This window comes from Gracilinanus agilis, chromosome 3 (genome assembly GCF_016433145.1).
Source record: "Gracilinanus agilis isolate LMUSP501 chromosome 3, AgileGrace, whole genome shotgun sequence".
NCBI lineage: Eukaryota > Metazoa > Chordata > Mammalia > Didelphimorphia > Didelphidae > Gracilinanus > Gracilinanus agilis.
Genome location: NC_058132.1, coordinates 397,022,345 through 397,044,358, shown reverse-complemented (window position 1 = coordinate 397,044,358; position 22,014 = coordinate 397,022,345). Strand labels below are relative to the sequence as shown.

General features: G+C 35.3%; 1 protein-coding gene across 1 annotated transcript in view; it reads left to right on the top strand.

Moving 5' to 3' along the window:
• Nucleotides 1-22,014, top strand: part of RPGR (retinitis pigmentosa GTPase regulator) — a 105,441-nt gene that overhangs the window by 31,672 nt on the left and 51,755 nt on the right. Inside the window, exons 8-11 of the mRNA XM_044670162.1 lie at nucleotides 1,477-1,632; nucleotides 11,100-11,224; nucleotides 12,759-12,941; nucleotides 14,898-15,072. Coding sequence (XP_044526097.1) covers nucleotides 1,477-1,632; nucleotides 11,100-11,224; nucleotides 12,759-12,941; nucleotides 14,898-15,072 — 639 coding nt within the window. The remainder of the gene's footprint in view (nucleotides 1-1,476; nucleotides 1,633-11,099; nucleotides 11,225-12,758; nucleotides 12,942-14,897; nucleotides 15,073-22,014) is intronic.

Here is a 22,014-nt window from a genome sequence, read left to right as displayed (position 1 = left end):
TAGGATGCCTTCTCCAGCCCCTCTTAACTCTAGTGCTTGCTCTTTCCTAAATATTTCTTATGATTATTCCCTGTATAACTTCTTTGTATGTATTTGCTTGCTTGTTGTTTCCCTTTGAGCTCTGTGAGGATAGGGGACTATCTTTTGCCTCTTTTTGTACCCCCCAACATTTAGTACAATGCCCTGGCACATGGTATAGATACTTATTGATTGATTGATTTATTGATTGATTAATAATCAACAAATGCTTTTATGTATAAAAGTATAAGGCATTTAACTCTATCCTTGTTTTTATGCCTTTGCATCCTTGGGGGAGAAAATTAAATTTTTAAAAATTAATTTGTTTGTTGGTTACATTAAAATTCCCAGTATCTCTCTCCCCCATACCGTGGAAAACAATCACCCACTAAAAATATTTATATATAAATTGTCTTTTGTGTTTTTATTTATCAGTTCTTTCCTAGATGTGGACATTATTGAGTTATTCTTCAAATATTAATTCTGCAGTTGTGTATAATGTCTTCTTGGTTCTTCTCATTTCACTCTTTCTTAATTTCATATAAGTTTTCCAAGTTTTAAAAAAATTAACCTGCTTGAATTTCTTATGGCTCAGTAATACTCCCAATCCTATACCACATTTTATTTAGCCAATCCCTAATTGATGGGCAGCCCCTTGATTTCCAGTTCTTTGCTAAAACAAAGAGAACTGCTTTAAATATTTTGAAACTTGGAGGCTCTTTTCCTTTTCTCCTCATCTCCCTGAGAAACAGACCCAACAGTGGTATTGCAAAGTCTGAGGATATACATGTTTAATAACTCTTTGGAAATAACTCCAAATTGCTCTTCACAATGGTTAGTTTAGTTCACAGTTCCACAACAGTGTATGTATCCCCATTTCTCCATATCTGTTTATGACTTTTTATCTTTCTGAAAGATGGAGTACAATAATTTCTAGGAAAGCACAGTAAACTATTTTTTTTTAAATTAGGAAAACAGCTAAACAACAGAAACAAAGCAGGCAAGTTCTTCTTTTGGAGCAAGATCAGATGATTAGGGACCTTAATAGTTTAGTCTTTTTCTTTAAAAATGTCAAAATAATAATTGCAGAGACATTTAGAAACTATATATTTTGAATGATGACAATTACTTATTTTACAGGGGCTGGCTTTGTAGATGTCCTGCCAGATGTCAGACCAGATAAGACCCATGCCCTTGGTATAAAAAAACTTAGGTTTCTTACTTTTTTCCCCTTAGTTTTTTAACTTTTCTTCCAGAATCTCTTTGTTACTGAAATTTCTTACTTGGGTATTGGATATTCATTAATTTTTTAGAGTAGTATTTAAGATTAGAAAATATTATATATTACTTATAATATTTGTTATATAATCATGTTATATGTTACATAATATTTAGTTATATTTTTTCTTGTTTAAAGCTATTTAAACTTTTAAAATTTTTTCTCTTTTCCACCTTCAGAGGAAGAAGTATATACATTTGGCCTTGGACAGTTTGGTCAATTAGGTCTTGGCACTTTTATTTTTGAAACCTCAGAACCAAAGGTTGTTAAACATCTTCAGAATCAGAAAATACAATATATTGCATGTGGGGAAAACCATACAGCTCTAATATCAGGTAAGGATTTGATGTAACAGTATTTCTTTTACTTTAACACTATTTATAATAAGATAAATAGCAATGAAATGTTTCTATATGATATTGTTCATAGGGATCATTGATTGAGACAAAAAGAGTTTTCAAGAAATACTTATATTATCTTGATACTCCAATATTTGAGTTATAAAAGCAATTAACCTTTTTTCTAGTTTATTTAAAATAAAAATATATAAAGGGTTAGGATTAGGGTTATAGGGTCTAAAAAATCCAGAGAAGATGGCATACTAGAAATAGAACTGGACTTGTGAGTCAAAAGATCTATGATCTAGGGTTGTCTCCAAGTGACACTTACTTCATAAAACTTTCTGTGTTTCTCTCTATTATTAATAACCTTTTTGTTCAAACCCACACACAACATTTTATTTTGCATGCTTCTAATGCACTTATATCATATTTTCTGTTGTAGTTATATCTGATGTTATCTTTCCTTCTTACTGGACTGTTGGCTCCATGATTTGGGGCTCATATCTTTTCTAAATTTTGGATTTCTCCCAATTCCTATTGTATAACATACAATAGACCCTTAATGTGTTTGTGAAATTGAAATTTATTGAACTCCAAGCAAGCATTTAAAAAATCAGCATACATGGATCATTTTGCAATCTCTGTTAAGTCCTACTTTAATAATTGTGGTGTGACCCTGGATTTTCAAAAACTATACAATCAATTAACTAACATTTATTAAACACTTTCTATGTACCTGGTACTATGCTAAACAGTAAAATTCAAGGAATACTTCCTGCTCTCAAGGAGCTGGAGACAACATCTAAACAGCTATGTACAAAACTGACAGACACTAGCTTCAGCAGACAGCTTGCAGGTTCCTGAACTGGGGTGAGGAAAATGTATCTGGGATTACAGGAGGGTCAAGACTGACAGAAGAGACATGCAGAGTTTAATGAGTTGGAGTACACACTTTATAGGAAAAATAATGTAGGCTAAGGGATTAGATAAGCTTTATACAGAGACAGTGATAAGCAATGATTTACAAGATCCTAGGACAGTGATTGTAATTATTCTCAGTGATTTTCAACAGGAGTTTTCTATAGGTGATAGATCATTATGTCAATGAGTGACTCCCTAGCTGAGTTTCTCATGGAATTAATTTCCTGGCAGGACATTTGGTATTTGGGGGAAGAAGTTAGATTAAGTTCTCATTTTAGGGGGCGTAAGATACGTGCCTGACTACTTCTAGGTTATGGCTTTGATTTTACTTTGGCCTCTTCTCACTATTGGGGGCTACACAAAATAAGTTATGTAATGGGTAAATTGTATAATCTCAGAGGGAAAATACTGAAAGTAAGGCTTCTTGAAGAAGGTGATGAGACTTTAGGGAAGCCAGGAGAGATGAGGAAGAAGAAAGTTCTAAGGGAGAGGAGCTGTCAGTGAAAATACTCAGTCAGTAGAAGGAGGGGCATGTGCAAGGGAATTGCAAAGAGTCCGGTGTCATTGGATCATAGAATATATGGTGCAGTGGAGAAGAGAGGGTATATAGGGTATGATGTGAAAAGGTAAGAAGTGGTCAGCTTATGGAAGACTTAAAAATTGAACAGAGGATGTTTTTTTGATCCTTGAGGCAATAGGAAGATGCTGACATTTCTTGTTAGAAGTCACATGATTAGATTTGTGCATTAGGAAAATTGATTTGACAGCTAAATGGGTAATATACTGGGATAGGAAGGCCAGAATTTCAAAAATTAAGAGGGTGAGAGGTAAGGAAATCATATAAGAGGTTGTTCATGAGTTCTGGTAGATCCTACCAAGTCCTTCAAAGAAAGGCTTGAAATTTAGTCTGGGAAGGTATATGTTTCTTATTCAGGGACCAGCCTAACCACATTTGGAGAGGTTCATTAGCCTGGCTACAGAGATGAATATGTTGACCAGAACAATTCTTTAAAAAATTTTTTTTATAATATTATTGATACTTTTTTCTTTCATTGCTGTCATTTCCAAATTTACCCCATCTCTTGAAAGAACTCTTCTTTTTTTAACAAAGCACAGTCAAACAACATAAGCCAACACATAGACGATGTCTAAGAACCTGTGTTTCGTTCTATACTTATAGTCCACTATCTTAGCTGAGTGGAAGGAAATATATATATTTATCCCTTCATTGTTCCTCTGGAGTCAAGATTAGTCGTCATGCTGTTATAAGTTTAATGTCTTTTACTGTTGTTTTTACATTATCATGTCCTTTGGACTTTGCTTTCTTTATTTCTCTAAATGCTTCATTTGGGTTACTTTTTATGGCTCTTGTTGAGAAATAGCATTGTGTCATCAATTGAGAACTGGCTTTAAAGTCAGGAAGATGTCTGTTTAAATCTTGCCTCTAACATAACATTGTATCACTTTGTCTATAAACTAGTTCCTCTGTTCTGGAAAAACAGTTTAGATCAAAGCAATAAAAGTTACCAAACTATTCACACTATTCTCCTTGACCTAGTGATATCATTACTGGACATTATATTCCAAGGAGTTTAATGACAAAAAAAAATGCCTATTTAAATCAAGATATTCATAGCCACATTCTGTGTGGTTGGAAAAAACTGGGGAACAATGTGGGTACCATTGCATAGAGAATGACAAAACAATGTGTCATATGAATGTAATGGAATATTAATAAAAACATTTTTTGGAAACAGATCTGGGATTTCACCAATGAAGGGAGCTCCCATTAAAGAACTTTCTTCCTTTTTTCTTTTTCTTTTTTTTCTAAACCCGTATGTTCTGTTTTGGAATCAACATTAATTATTGGTTCCAAAGCAGAAGAGTATTAAGGACTAGGAAATTAGAATTAAATAACTTGCCCAGGGTCACGCAACTAGAAAGTGTCTGAGGCCAGATTTGAACCCAGGATCCCCAGTCTCTAAGGAACTTTTTCTTCTGATGCTGATTTGCTTTTTTTTTTTTTTTTCTGGGCCATACAGTATTAAGCATGCAAAACACACTTCCATATTGATCATTGTTGTAAAAACATACTCATTCAAAACCAAAATCCTAAAATAAAACCATAAATACATGGATGTGAAAAATAGCATACTTTGATCCATAGTTATCTGGCCCAACAATTCTTCTCTGGAGGTGGATAGCATCCCCAACCATATGTCTTTCAGAATTGTCCCAGATCATTGTATTGTTGAAAATAGCCAACTTTTCACAGTTGATTATCTTACAATATTGCTGTTACTGTGTACAGTGTTCTCCTAAGCACTTACTTTCAATAGGTAATCTTAGATAGTTGAATCTGACTATCATATTAATGTAAGATGCTGGTCCAAACCTAATTTTTGCCAAACTTCTTTCCAATATTCTTAGAAATTCTTGTTGAATTGTGAGTCTTCCAGAGCAACTCTTACAGGTCATCTGTAGGTTATTGAAAGAATATCTATGCAAAATATTTGAGTTATGTGTAAAGCAATATGTAATTGCTCCTCTGGACTTTTTCCATCATGCTCCCATGCTGGGTACTTCTCCCCCAACACACCTTTTCAGCTTACTTTTGTATGTTGTAAATTCACTGAGGTCAGAGAGTGTCTTTTTTTGTATTTGCATTCCCAGGGTATTAGCACAGTTCTTGGCACATACACATAGTGAGTGCTTATTGTCGTTCAGTAGTGTGACTTTTTATGACCTCATGGACTAATTGTATATAAGGTTTTCTTGGCAAAGATAATAGTGGCTTGCTATTTCCTTCTCCAGTTTTAATGTAGGCAGAGATTAAGTAACTTTCTCAGATACACACAAGTAGTAAATGTCTGAGGTCAGTTTTGAACTCTGGTCTTTCTGACTCTAGGACCAGTGCTCTTATCCCCTATGTTACCTAGTTGCCTGTGGCGCCTGGTATGTACTTAAATGTTTATTAATTGACTGAGGGAAGAGATGCAAAGATAAATAAGACCTTTCCTTTCCTCAAGGATCAAAAAATTGAGTAACCTCAATTCATCTACAAAATAGATAATAAGACTTGTGGCTGCCTTGCAAGGTCATTGAGAAGATTAAATGTATTGATATATGTAAAAGTGCTATTATATGGAAAATGAATTATATTTATTTTGTTTTGCTCCAGAGCTGATGGGTAACAGTAACTGGAAGGTATTTTGGTTCAATATGAAGAAGTTAACAAGAATAGCTATGAGAGCGTAACATGCTGCTTGTATATTGTTGACTTCTCTTTTACTGCAAGTGTTTTAAGAAGACATCTGTGTTTGTTGTGAATTTGTAGTGAATGACCATCTGATTCTTAAGACTTTATGATTCTGTGAATGTCAAAGTTATCAAGACTTCATTCTAAAGCTTTGACAGAAACTCTTTACATTTTTTGAAATTAGTATCAGTTTAATAGCCCTGTCCCCCTTTTACTAGAAAAAAATCCCAATGGAAATAAGACCATTGTGGAATTTTAGAGTTGTAAGGGGCCTTAGAAATCTATTCCAACTTTCTTATATGATGTCAAAGGGATTGCTTGGCATATGCCATTAGTTGGAGGATTTCCCAGTCAGGAGAAGTGCTAAATTATTTTAATTGCTTCACTTATTAGTTCAGTTATCTGGTAAGGATAGCTTACATGAGGAGAAGAGAATGTTTCATCCAAAGGCCAGGAGAGGCTCTTGCCAGAGTAATTTTAGGGCATACATGTTTGAGGGATTGAGAGGAGACTGGGAGTATGGGAGAAAAGTTGCTTATTGGAATTCAAAGCTGAAGGAATCTGTTGGATTAGAGAATCAAAATGCAAGAAAATTGACCCTTTGCTCAAAATCAAACTATTTCCTGGAAACTTGGGTGGGCTTATTCTGGAGGAATGTCTGCCTGGCCCTGGTTGACTTTTTCTGTGGTCTCAGGCAGGGGCTGCTGACTCAGGACCAGTTCTGGGTTACTGGCTTAATTCATCTCACAAAAGCCCCAAAAGGTAAAACGAATTGCCTATTGCCAACAATCATTCCAGGAACTGTAGATTTAAAGATAAAAATTAAATAGACCCTGTTCTCCAGAAACTTACATCCTTATTGGGGAAGACCATACATGCACACACATCCTTCCCTCTCACACTTATATATGTATTTATGTATGCATGTTTGTACATATGTATGTTCATGTACAAAATAAATTGGGGGGGGTAAGTCTGCAAGTAGGGGCTATGTTAATGGGGGGGAAGGGAATAGTAAGAAGGGCCTCATTTAGAAGATGGTGTTTAAAGCTGATGCTTTCATAAAGGAAAGTAGGAATTCTGAAAGGCAGAGGTGAGGGCAATATATTCTAGGACTGTAGGATAGCCTGTATAAATGTGTGATGATGAGAGGTAGAGTGTGTTATTTATGAGGAACAGCAAGAAAGTCACACTGACTGGACTATGGCATTTGTGAAATGGGAATATCATATAATCCTGGAAAGGTAGTTTGGAGCTAGATTGTAAAGGGCTTTAAATGCAAAATGGAAGTTTGTATTTCAGTCACACTTTTTAATAAAAAAGATCAGAAATAAAACCATAAGGGCTTATATTTGCTCTTCATACTCTTACACTTGGTAAACTCATTTATTTCCAAAGCTTAAAAGGTACCACTTCTATTTACATCACCCACAAATTAAAATCTCTAGTCTTGTCTTTCCTCCAAAGATCCTGACCTGCATTTCTATCAGAGATGTCCCTCTGACATCTCACACTACATATATTCAAAGCTGAGCTCATGGTATTTTCCCCCTCAAGCTGCTCCTCATTTTGATGTTGCTAATTCTATTTCTGGCCTACTGTTCATCCAATTTACCATTCTTATATAACTGGAGTTCTCTTTAACTCTTCCCTCTTTCTCATCTCTAAGGTGAGATTTCAATCTCAGTTTCATCTTGTATCTTTTGTATGATTCCCATCTTCTTTTTTCTAGCTTCTGACAGCACAGTTCTCACTCACCTAGGTTATAGCAATGCCCCCTTCTACAATTCTTCTTGTCTTTCTTTAGGCCCATTCCAGTCCATTTTTCAGCTCCTACCAATTTCTCACTGCTTGCTTAGTGCTTACACTGAATTTGTATACTCTGCTCCACAAATCCCCATTGTATTCTTATCCCTTTGCTCATGCTATATTCCCCTTCTCTGAATGCTCAAATCACTCTTCATCTAGAAAGATTTCCTCATCACCCCTAATTTGCAATGACTTTTCCTCTCTGGCCTTATCTTACACTATGTGACTCTAATGAAATCATTAGGGAGCTTATAGAGCTGTAATAGGACCCTGGAGGAGAAAAGAGGCTTAAAGGACTATGTTGTTTATAACTATTTAAGAAATAAGAGGAAACAGGCAAGCAGAAGAGTGAAAGGAAGATGGATTTCCTCTCCCTATCAGTATCTGAGAGACCCTGGCCCAAACTCTTGTGATCATCCCCTATGTAAGCCTATAGAATAAGAAAAGTCAGTTTGATAGGAGGGTAGACCCTAGAAAAGTGGACCTGGGAAAGGTGGAGAATAGGTACAGCTACATTAGATGCTCAGAGTGCACCAACTGATCATCCCCATCTCTTTTGGATCACAGATCTTGTCCAACCCTAGTCTAACAGAACAGAGACAATATGCTGAGGAAGGGACAAACAGCACTGGGCTATCAGAAAGGAAAAAAAAATCATGGCTAGAAGAGTGTTGACAACAGGGTACCATTGAAAAGTCTTTAGGGTGACACAAATAAATATAGATAATAGCAGATTGAGAAAAATATATTTAAGAGATCCAGCTCAGCAGATAAGTATAAAATAAATTCAATCAAAATCTCTTGAAGGGGATGACAAGACCCCCTAAAACAACAGCATAGTAACTCAGCCCCAAAAATGGTATAGAAAAGCAATCAAAGAAATAATGAGAAATGAGAGATTTTAAAAAGACTTTACTTTCTTATACCTGAATAAATCTAATCAAGCAAGCATATCTACTATGTGCTAAGTATTGGGAAATACAAAGAAATAAATGAAACAGACCCTATCTAGTGTCCATTGAGTTGATAATACCACAAAGATGAACTGGATCATATCATAATTAACAAATTATTATTGAGTATGAGCAGAACCCTTTTAATTTAATGTAGTCAAAATTAATCTATTTTATATCCCATAATGTTCTCTGTCTTGTTTAGTCATAAATTCTTCCCTTTTCCATAGGTCTGACAGGTAAACTATTTTGTGTTCCCTTAATTTTTTGATGGTATCACCCTTTATTTTTAAATCATGTATCCATTTCCATTTTATCTTGGCATAATGGTGTGAGAGGGTGGTCTATGCCTACTTTATGACATTCTGTTTTCAGTTTGCCTGGTAGTTTTTTTTTAAACATTGAGCTTTTCTTCTAAAAATTTGGTTTGGGCTTGTCAAACTCTTAAGTTACTATGATCATTTACTACTGCCTGTTGAGTACCTAATCTAATGGTCTACTACACTATTTCTTAGCTAGTACAAGATTGTTTTGATGATTGTTACCTTATAATATAGTTTGAGATCTGGTACAGCTAAGGTACTTTCCTTCACATGTTTTTAAAAATCAATTCCCTTAATATTCTTGGCCTTTTGTTCTTCCAGATGAATATTTTATTTTTTCTAGCTCTGTAAAATAATTTTTGGGAAGTTTGATAGGTATGGCACTGAGTAGGTAAAATAATTTAGGTACAATAGTCATTTTTGTTATATTGGTTCAGCCTATCCATGTGCAGTTAATGTTTTTTCCAGTTGTTTAGATCTGACTTTATTTGTGTGGAGAAGTGTCCATATACAGTGATCCCTCACCTCTCATGGGAGTTAAGTTCCAGAGACCCCCATGATAGGTGAAAATCTGCAAAGTAGTGGGAGAGCAAATAGACTGATGCTATAGTCACTGAGCCAATCAGAGCCCAGGATATAGAACACAGCACTGTGGTTGGTCATCTTTGTGCAAGTGGTATTCATCCACAAAATATCATGATATATGGTGAAAACTCCATAATACAGAATTAGATTTTTAAAAAACCCCATGATACAGTGAAGCTGCAATAATTGAACTGTGATATAGCACAGAACGATTGTAGTTCCTGAGTTTCTCTTGACAGGTAGATTCCCAGGTATTATTGTCCACAGTTATTCTGAATAGAATTTCTATTTCTTGCTTTTGGACCTTATTGGTAGCATAAAGGAATGATGATTTATGTGGATTTACTTTATATCTGGCAATTTTGCTAAAATTTTTAATTGTTTTAATTAGTTTTTGATTCTTTAGAATTTTCTAAGTATACCATCTCATTATAAGCAAAGAGTAATAGATTTATTTCCTCATTGCCTATTCTAGTTCCTTTAGTTTCTTCTTCTTTTATTTCTATTGCTAGTATTTCTAGTACAATGTTGAATAGTAGAAGTGATAATGGGCTTCCTTGCTTTACTCTTGATCTTATTGGGAAGGCTTCTTGCTTGTCCTCATTACAGATAATGCTTGCTAATGGTAGTATTTATCATTTTAATGAATATTACACTTATTCTAATGTTCTTGTGTTTTTAGTAGGAATAAGTATCATATTTTGTCAAAAGCAAATGCAGTTAAATGTAAGAATAGCTTGACTATTCTTGAAGAGACAAATAAAGCAATTGACAGTTATATTCTTTTACTGGCAATACGAAATATAATTTGTTTGTACACTTAAACATCTTAATCTTCATGGCTGAAGATAAGCATATGCAAACTACCATCACCAATTTAATTACAAATTTGTGTAATGAGACTGCTGGAAAACTTTATAAAGAATTTGATAAGACCATCTATATCAAATCAACATATACATACATGGCAATTTCATTGCAAATGTGCTCATAAAGGGAGAACAGTAAAAACAATCTTAGAAAATATGGTTCAGGATTAACCAATGAAAGAAACCAAAATCTTGTAGATGTTGTATTGATATGGTAGCAATATTTGGAAAGTGTGCCAGTTAGAATGAAAGAACTTGAATTTAAATCTCAACTCTGCCCCTTGTTACTTATGTGACCTTGGGCAGGACTCTTCATTACTTTTATCCTTAGTTTCCCCAGCTTCAAAATGAGGAGGTTTTTCATTTCTAGATCTCCGATGCTATATGTATGTAAAAAATATCATAGATATATTGGTCTAATTTTGCAATAATATCCGTATAAAGTGAGTATGTGCTACACATACTTCATTGCTGTGGGTCTGAATAATGTTCTACATAATACTTTATATAACTGTACTTTTGGTTTTATATACTTTTTGAGTGCAATTTTCTAGTTTTCTATTTATTCCCTAAGTAAATTGAGTATCATCATTTTAGTAAACATGTTTGTATAAATTAAATACTTTATCTGGGGAACAAAAACTATAATTGCAATATTTATTAGTATGTTTTAGTGGATATGGCTATCCTAGAAGCAGCTTCTACATAAGAGAAAATATTCTGACATTTGTTAATATTTCAGATACAGGCCATATGTATACATTTGGAGATGGTCGACATGGAAAATTAGGACTTGGACAGGAAAATTTTACTAATCAATTTGTACCCACGTTGTGCTCTAATTTTTTGAAATTTATAGTCCGTCTGGTAAGGATATAAAATTTCCTTGTTTGGGTGTTCATATTATATTTTGCCTGATAGAAATTCATGGGAAATATTTCATTTTTAAAATGGATAAAATCTTGAACTTTTATGATAATTACAGTTATAAGTTTTCTAAAAGCCATTTTTTTTCAGTCACCTCTGCCCTGAAAATTTCTTTCAGTTTCCTTATGCCTTGTCCTTTATTTGTCTTTATGCCAACCTTTTATTTCAAGTATGATATTAATGATATTTTTCAAATGCTCTAGAGTAGAAATTCCTAAAAGTAAGTCCTCATCATATTTATTCAAGGAGCAAGGCACTGTGGGACGTGCTAGGTTTACAGAGATTTTTAAAATGACGTAATTCCTGTTCTCAGAGAGCATACTTTTTATAGGGAGAATACAGCATAGAAACATTAATATAATGATGGAATTAAAAGGTGAGATCTCTAAAGGTGCCTTGGGAAAATTTATTGTTTTAGAAGTATCTTACTGGAAAAATTCAGCTAGTGTTTCTCATTTTTCCAGCTTACATTCACATGATGATGCTCATAATAATAATCTGTTAATATAATAAGTATTCATTCTTACTTTAAAGTGTACAAATTACTTCCTACATAACATTCTATGAGATAGGTTAAGTATTATAATCTTTTCTATTTTATAGATAAGGAAACTGAGGATTATAGGTCTGATAGATTGCTCAAGGCTATACAAATAATAAAGCCCAAGAGCCAGGACTCAAGCACAGGTCTTTACAGACCTTTTCCCACTGCAGTATGAGGCCTCATCACTATCTTACATAATCTCATTTTAAAAAATAGATTCATTGGCACTCTAAACACTGTGTTTAGCTATTTAGATCAATAATACAGCTTAGAGAGGTGGTGTTTCAAACAGGGCCATTAATCCATACATAAGGATTCCCATGGGTCACATATTTACTTAGCATTGGTAAGGGGTGGGTTAGGAGGGAAGTTGTTTAACACCAAAAAACTCTTGCCAAGTATATTCATACACAGACACAGACACACAGACACACACACACACACAGACACACACACACACACACACACAGAGCAATTATTAGTCCAAAGAGAAGTTCTTAAATATAAAGTATTTACTTAAGGACTGGAAACCTAGTTGCTGAAAAAGATAATTCTTTATTTTTTTACCTTGATTTCTTCTGCTTTTTTTTAGTATTTTTTATTAGTTTTCTATATCTACTTTGTTTTCTATATTAGTTTTCTATATTTACTCTGTGGAAAAATCTTTACTGAAACTATTTTAAAATTAGTTTCTTATTTCCTTATTTCTTAAGAGAACTAGTATTTGCCAAGTAGTTCACCATTTTTGTTTTCCATGATAAATTTGCACTAGTCAAAATAAAATAATGGGGTAGCTTTAGATTATAGTAATTTAAGTATTTTTTTTTGTCAAGAGGTTCTCATTAAGCAACATTTTAACTAAAAGCTACTTTTAAATGCATTTCCCTTTGAAGATGGCATAAGTTAATTTAATATGTATTTTTACTCCAGGTTGCCTGTGGTGGATGCCACATGTTAGTTTTTGCTATTCCAAGGCTCAACAAATCTGAAGAAATTACAGAAGAAAAAGTAAATGATACTGTCTTGACAGTAATTTCTTCTGCTGGTGATGAGCAGTCTTCTGGAAACACCTTGCAGAGATCATTATCTGCAAGGTCACGGAGAAGAGAAAGGGTAGTTTTTTCCACTGTCCATTTTTGATGGTTTCTTAGTAATATGCAGAAAAATTTAAGAAAAATAACTTTAGAAGTCATAAAATACTATTAGAATTCTTCACTTAAAATGATTAGATTATAATGTTTGTGATTTATGTTGTCAAAAATTCATTAAACATTTTTAAAACAATTTATATGCTTATAAGATATAAGATGCAGCATATTCAAAATAATGCTTGGGAAAACTATTATTGGTCATATAATTATGATGAAAAAACATATGAAGGCCAACCCTAATTACCATGAAAATAAAAAATTCACATTCAGATATATTATTCAATTTATGATTATGAACTTTGTGATTCTCTGACTTTTAATCATGCTTTTCATGTAATTTTATGTTTTGGTTGTGTTTCATAAGAAATATAATATTTTTTAGTAGAAGAAAAATTACTTTACAAATGCAGGCAGCTTGTGGCAGAATGGATAGGGCACTGGGCTTAGAGTCAGAAGACTTGAGCTCTAATCCTACAGTATACATTGATTAGCTGTGTGACCCTGGACCAGTCACATAACCTCTGTCTGCCTTCATCTTCTCAACTGAAAAATAATACTAATAGTGTCTCCTATCTCCCAGAATGGTTATAAGGATCAAATGAGATATTCTATATAGAGTGCTTAGTATAGTACCTGACACATAGTAAGTACTATATAATGCTTGTTCCTTTTCCTTCCCTTTCCGTTTCAGTACAAGTTAGCCCTTTCTAGAATTTGTCTGGTACCCTAAGAAGTTCAATGATTTGCCAAGATGTTTCTCTCAGACCTAGAACACAAGTTCCCGATTTTAGGCCAGATCTCTATCCATTGTGCTATACTGCCTCTTTTGTTATTAACCAAAATTATAAATAACAAAAGAACCATAGAATTTTTTGTGATTTCGGAGGTTCTCTTAATTTGCTCACCTAAAGCACAACACTAATGATACTCTAGTTGTCAAAAATGTCAAAAAACATTTTTTTAACCACTTATGTGCAAGGCACAAGATTAAGTTCTTAGGATACCAAAAGTGGCCAAAAAAAAACCAACCCAACATCTTGACCACCACATTCTAATTCATAGGGGAGACAACATGTATGTATGTATGAGAAATATGAGATATATCCAGGGTGAATCAGAGGTAATCTCTGAGGGAGCAGTACTGCCAAAGATTCTTTTGGCTCAGTTTTAGTCCCCTGATTGAAATTTCTTAAATTAGTTAGTCCATTTACTTCTGTGCCAGGCAGTCCTGAGGATACAAAATACAGTAAGAAAGAAAGACAGATTCAGCTCTAAGAAGGCTATTTTAAGTGGGGGAAGAACAACAGATAAGCAGTGGCTAAAAGGGAGGTGATTGGGATAAGAGCAATGAAGGGGCCTGGTAGAGAAAATGTGGAGTACATCCTAGATAGGAATGAGGCTCTAAATCAGGGGTTGGCAACCTTTTTGGCCGTGAGAGCCATAAACGCCACGTTTTTTAAAATGTAATTTTGTGAGAACCATATAGTGCTCACAGTGTGTGCTCCTGTAACAGTGCCTGAAAAAAATTGACTTTATGGCCCCTGCAGAAAGAGCCATATCTGGCCCTCAAAAGAGCCAGATATGGCTCTTTTGCCATACATTGCCGACCCCTGCTCTTTGGGGATGAAAGCTTTTGAATTTATTTTTTCTCTAAGAAAAAGAAAATAACATGGAACATAAAAAATAAACCCATATTTTGCCACTTATCAAAGTCTCCCATTTTGAAATTTTAGACCTATTAAGATTGGAAATAATAGCTCTACAATTTTTTTTACTTTCTTAGAACTACTGAAATGTGAATATTATGAAATAGTGACAGTTTTTTCATGTTTTTTAAGTAAATGTGATAAATTAATAACTTGAGAATTCAATGCTTGATCAATGTCATTTACAGTCTTGTTTCACTCTCATTTCATAGGAAAATTCACCAGAACAGCTTGGTCGAATGATAAGAACACTGCCTCCTTTGGAAGTTCCCTTCAAATCACCAGTACATACCCCAAGCAGTACAACTCCTCTCAAGCACCCTGTAACCAACCAGCCTGAAGAAAATATAAGTAATGAAAATGACAGCCTAAAAATAACAGAAGCAGGTGATACTTACTGTTATATCTTCTCATGAAAAAAAGTCATTTGTTGATGTTTGTCTTTAACACTCTTCAGATGATGTTTTAATTTACTAAATGATTTAATTGTTTGTTGCTTTAACTCAACATAGACTCAACCACTAGAAAGGAACCATAGTAGTACAAGTTAACTTGGATGATGTACATTCTTAAAATGTTACCCTTCATCTATCATAACTACCATAGACCTTCTATAAATAATTTAATTTACAGACTTGTGGAAGTGTGTTTGTGCATGTAAGGAACCAGGCATGAGACAGTTGAGAAGACACTTAATGGATGAGACAGCAATTGATGGTTAGGGCAGGCAACAAGTAACCCAGAGAGACAATCTGGGATAGGGATCAGGAACTCAGCAAGGAAATGGTGCAACAGATATAGTGCATCAGCTCCAAGATCTTGTTACTGAGCCAATTCCCCATCTGAAAGTTTGAGCTTTTATTATTGAGGTATGAGTCAGTCCCAGAGTGACTTGTCCTTATGTTGGATAATAATAATAATAGTAATAATAATAATAATAATAATTAGCATTTATGTAATGCCTGTGTCTGGTACTGTGATAAGCACTTTACAGATATTATCTCATTTTATCCTCACTTAAAACCCTAGGAGGTAAGTAAGTACTTTTATTAGCTTTATATATGAGGCAAAGAGAGGTTAACATGCTCTCCCAAAGTCTGAGGCTAGAGTTGAACTCAAATCTTCCCGAGACCAGACACAGTACCTTATTCACTGTACTACTTAGCTACCTAATAGCATGTAACTAGTAACATCTGACTGAAGTAATAAGTATTTAGTGGGAATCAGCAGATTTTGGTAGGCAGTCTCTGTAACTTTATGGTAGGGAATTCCTAGTGTGGAAACTTTTAATGTGGTACATTGACAATCAATCTAACTTTTCATCCTACGGATTTGCCTATAGACCTAGAGACTTACCCATGATCACATGATTAGTAAATATTAAAGATAAGACTTAAACCTAGGTCTTCCTGCATTCATTCTAAAGGCAACCCTTAGTATGCCTAAAGTATGAAAGGAGAAGTTTATGACTTTCACCTCAAGATTAAATGCTCCTGCTATTGATGACACTTTTTGTCCTTCGTGTTTTCTAATTATTTTCATTTTAATTTCTAACTCTTGGCTTACTCTTATTAGCTGATTCACTTTCCCCCTCAAGAGTAGTTTTGCCTCCAGCAATGGTGAAAATATAAGAATCACTATTGAATATGGGGAGAGGCAGAATATTACTGTCTGCAGATATGTAGGAATTAACTAGAGATGCTTTACTGATTCCCACCACCATTTATGCTCCATGTATCATGTGGCACCTTATTTTGTATAGCATCTGCTTTGCATAATGAATTTATTGTAGTTTTTTTAATGCAGATTTTTTTCAGACGTCTCTATATAAAGTCAAATTTTTATAAAACAAGAACTGTCTGATTCTGCCTCCATGATCTGGCTCCAGCCTATCTTTCTAGGATTATTTATCATACATTATTTTCATACATATACTCAATGTTCCCACCAAATTGACCTACTCATTTCCTGTAAGTGCTGTTTTATTTCCCATCAATCCCTCAGTTTCCTTTCTGTCATCTGAAGATGTTGCTCTTTAATTGGCTGAAAAAAATTGAGCTTTTGCTTCTCCCATTTTGCTCAACTCAAAACTCTTTGATATCATTTCCCACTCTTTACTACTTTCTCCCTGTTTTCTGACCCAGAGATAACCTTTCTGGCTAAGATCCTCTTGATATCCTATATGCTTAATATCCTGTCCTCTTTTCTGTCTTCTCCAACATAATGCTTCCTAAATCATTCCCCACCCCCATCTTCAATTTTTCCCTGCCTGTGAGTGTTCTTAAGGCTGTATTGTAGATTCTCTTCTCTTCCCTTCATATGTTCTTAGTGACCTTATGGAGCTATAGAGTCTTAGATCTCTGTATATCCAGCTTTAGTGTCTCTCCTCAGTTTCAGGTCCTGCATTATCATTTACTCAATGGACATTGCAAAAACATGTCCTAGAGACATTTTACACTCTGCATATCCAAACTTAGCATACTCTTCTTCCCCTTAACTTTTCCCTTTCTCAAACTATATGATCCAGTCACACAACTGCTCACTCTCTTTTCTCCCCACAGGACAGTTCCTTTTTTTTTCCTCATGTCTTTCTATTGTCCATCCCTTAAAAAAATACCCTTACTTAATATCAGTTCCAAAGGAGAAGAGTGGTAAGGGCTGGGAAGTGGGGTTTAAGTTACTTCACACAGCCTGAAAGTATCTGAACCCAAGACCTTGCTCTCTTTCAACTGAAATAAATAAAAATAAAAATAAAAACTCTTTTTTTAATCTGATTAACTTTAATGAAATAAGAAAAACTGGAGTTTCCCTTGGCTGAAATTAACTAACTCCACTGAACTTTGAATCTATTTAGATCCAAAGTTTTCTCCTAGATGTGGGATTGGTTCTTATATAGGCCAATCACGCACCCAGAAGGAGGGGTGTGTGGCCACTCTCTAGCATGGGATTCGTCCAATTCAAGACCAATCCCATGCCAAGTTTTAGTTTCCCAGGCCACAACACTTTAAAACTCACATTTTGTGCTGCCCCCCCCATCCTTTGGGAGACCAGTCTCTAAAGATACATTCTTCTAAGAGGAAAATAACAACAACCTGGGGATAATGAAACCAAAGGGAAACAAGAATAAAACCAATTGGGGACAGTCCCCTTTTGCACAACAAAGTACATATAAAACAAATGCATTTTAACAAAACAAATTAATTTAACCCCACAAAGTTCAATTTAGCATATCCAGTTTTTTCACGATCTCCTGCATCTTCCACAAGGAGTTCAGTCTCTGAATTCCAGGAGGCAGCAAATTTCTTACCCTTAAAATAACTTTTTAAAATAATTTAAACTTTTCATTATAAATTTCGTTACAAAATAAAAACATATTCCCCCCTGAGGAGGATATAAAGAAACAATGAAATCACATAGGGATATATGGCTAAGGTATGAGGCATATAAATCATTGCCAAATTCAATTATCAAAAAATATCACAAAAATCCAAATGTTATATGAAAAAAAATCCTAAATAAGGAAAACAGGCCTTCGAGTAATGGCCTAATTAAAGCAATCCATGTCCCACATCATGCACTTGCCCACTCAGCAGCCAGGACCACAGTCAACCACCACAGCATGAAAGATGGGAAAAGGGACTAGATTTTCATTCCTTGGTCTGATCTTCTGTCATCTCAGGGATAGGGGAGCCAAAACAACCAATTGTTAGGTACTTGATAGAAAGTATTTCACAAGGAGTATGGTACAAGGAGTCTTGCATCTTAACATGTGTCAAGTGTCACATCCTGGAGTCTCACACACAATTCAAGTCCTTTCGCATTGGTACAGAATTTCATCACTTCTACCTGTATTGGACTCTTTTTTGACCTGTGTGCTCTTTTGGCACTATTGAGGTTAAATTTGTGCTTCTTTGGTATTGTGTAGATGAAGTCTGTGTTCCTTTTCGATCCCATTTTCTTGAATCAGACCCAAGAAGCAAAGTCTCATAATAGTTAAAGAAGCAGCGGCAGTTTCAACAGTCTAAGGATGTTGGGCAGGCAGTTACAGTCAGGATGTTACAGTCAGGACTAATGAACATTCTAAACCCACACTAGTGGGGCAGCTGGGTAGCTCAGTGGATTGAGAGTCAGGCCTAGAGATGGGAGGTCCTAGGTTCAAATCTGGCCTCAGACACTTCCCAGCTGTGTGATCTTGGGCAAGTCACTTGACCCCCATTGCCCACCCTTACCAGTCTTCCACCAAGGAGCCAATACACGGAAGTTAAGGGTTCTAAAAAAAATTAAAAAAAAAACCTACACTAGTGTAAAATTTAAAAATTCTCTTGTAATATTGAGGATATGTGCTTTGGAAAACTAAAATTGTTCTAAAAATAAAAAATATACATCTTACAATCAGTGACAATCAAAAATATATATCTCTTAATCAGTGTCACTCAAGGAGAGGTAGAATATAAAGGTTTCTTACCCAGAAATTGAGATCCATTCCTTCTTAACTTAGCCATGATACACAGTGTGAGTGCAAATGATTTTCTCAAAGTAAAGTTTTACAAAACAGCAGGCAATGGGTAAGACATTAAAAGGAAAAAAAGATATCAAATTCTCAAAATTTACAATACTAGTTTTCCAAATTATTAGTACAAGTTTTCTGTCCAACTACTTTATGGACTTTTACAAAAGTATATGTTCAGAGTCAAATATAGGATGGTACAAATAAAAACAGCAGAACAGAATACAGATCCAGTAGCAAAATTACAATAATTATATAGCAATAATCCTCAAAGCAAACAATTACTCTAATACAGTAGGATCAATACAATTACTCATCATTGATAGAAGGTGCTCTCTTGACATGGGAACAATATTATAGATTAACAACACAAACAGTTTAAATATGGAGCCACAATTTTTTTTCTTCAAAAGGTTTACATCAATCACAATGGAATGTCTGTTTTAAAAAAACAGAGACTGTATTTATTATAAAGGCTCCAAATACTGTAAATCATTTTAAGGTGCTTTTTCTGTTAATTTTAGTAATAATCCAAATTTCTAGTAACTTGGATATTTCATTATGCTTATTAGACAGTGCTTAACTTTCTAAGAGAATCTTTTTAATCTTTTCAATGACAGGTATTTGTAAACTCTTATATATACTGACAATATTTTGTTGCAAGGGAAATATTCCTTTTCAGTTTCTGGAAATCAATCTTCTGATTCTAGTGCCCTAACTCACACCTTCATAAAGTTATTTTGGTGATACATTGGGCTTCTCTAGGCTGAGGGGCAGTCTCACCCTGAGTGTAGTGTAGACAAGCTCCACTTTGGATATATTGTTGTTGCTGGTGTGAGTTATTGTTTGCTTAATTTGGATTTGGATGTGGAGTATTATTGCCGTAATTGTTAGGATTTCTAAAGGTGTTATTATTCCTGAAGTTGTTATTTCTAAAATTATTATTCCAAATTGCCTGTTTCCCGTTCCTATAGTTCATCATTATGTGACCCCTTTTTGCACAGAAGTGGCATATTAACGATTGATGTATGGATTTCTGCAAAGGGGCAATGGCCACTGCTTGACATCCTTTCTCTTGTTTATTAAGTATTAATAGTCTTTCTGTTAAGGATTTTAGTTCTTTCTGTAATTCTGCTACCAAATTATTTGTTTCCACATTTTTTTGTTCATGGTCGTTAGCTAAGTATACTGTTACCCTGCAGAATTCCTCAAGGTCTATATTAGGCCATTTTGGGCAGTTAGTTTTGAAATAGTCTTGGACCACTTTGGAACAGTTGTTCACAAATTGCCTCCTTATTTGCCGTATGTCCCTTTCTCTAGTGAGGTCAAGGTCTATGTACCTTCCTCTTAGTTCAATTAGTCTATCCATAAATTGGGAGGGTAACTCATCCTCCAATTGTTTAAGGTTTTCAAATTTGGACCATGTGCCTGGCCTGTTGGAGCATTCTCACATTGCCTATAGCAATGCCTCCCTGGTATATCATAGCTGCAAATATTTGTCATCATCATTTATATTCCATTTTGGGTCATGGTCTGGCCAATGAACCACATTCCTTCCTCTAGCTCTATTAACAGTGGAAATAATTTTGCCTTTCTCCCGTTCATTTAAAAAGGCCTGGAGCAAGTTTTGCACATCCTGATAAGAAGGATCATATGTGTGGAATATGTTGTCCAGGGTCTTGATGACAACAATTGGATCGTCTTCGAATGAGGGAACATTTTGTTTGAATTTTTTTTTTTTTTATATCATTACCTTAAGGTAATCACATTCCCATTTGTCCATGATGTGGGCACTTCCTTTAAGGGGAAAATGCCTTCATATGTTTCATTTGTGGTCCTAGTCTTATTTGTGGATGTTTGCGTCAATACCAAGAAATTAAGGGGAGTGGAGGGAGAGGAGCTGGGTCTGGGGATGGGCAGGGCTATGGGCTGGGAGAAGGGGCAGGAGATAGTGGGGCACTGGGAGAAGAGGGAGGGGAGGACAGGGTGACTAGGAGCTATACGAGCCATGAGAGGAGAAATTCCACCTGCGGTACAAGTAGGGAAGGATCTTCCCTCTGAGGTATAGGTGGAGAGGAATCGTTCAACTGAGGTATCAGTAGAGAGGCATCTTCTCATCTTGTTGTGTCTGGAGACCAGACAAGGATCTCTTTAAAACTCTCATTTGGGCCTGCTTTCGAAACTGCATGTTAAGCAGGCAGGCATGAGTAACAGGTTGGTTGAGGTTTAGAGAAAACAAAACCTCCCAAGAGTAGTAAAGTATTTATTAAAAGGAAACCTCCTTAAGACTAGCAAAGGAAACCTCCTAAGACTAGCAAAGGAAACCAGTCTGAACCCCTAAGGTTATCAAAAACCCCAGGAGACAAAAGGCTGTCCATTAAGGTTGCCAACATAGTGTGCAACATTGTGCTTTATTTTAAAACTAGAACTTTATTTTAGAACAAACTAAACAAAAGAAAACAGCAGGTGCAGGTGCAAAACTACCCCCAGGCAGGAGCCCAGGGATGGAGTTGGGCAGGAAATTGGAGGTTGCATGGGGGTGGGGGAGAGTTTGAAAAAAAATCCATGTGAGTGTGGGCATGGGGAACAGGGACATCTGTGCTAGGGGGTGGGGGAAAGGATGTATACCTTACCTGCTTCTAAAGAACTCTCAGTATGGGGTTCGGTGGCAGGCAAGCAGAGACTTCAGGCTGGGCAGGAATCAGTTAGGAGCAGGAGCAGGGAGCCTGAGGATTGCCCAGGCAGAGGGATGAAGTTGGGATGGGGGTGATGGAGCCTTGACTGAAACCCGGAGTGGAGAGGATAGCTCAGGGCGGGCAAGG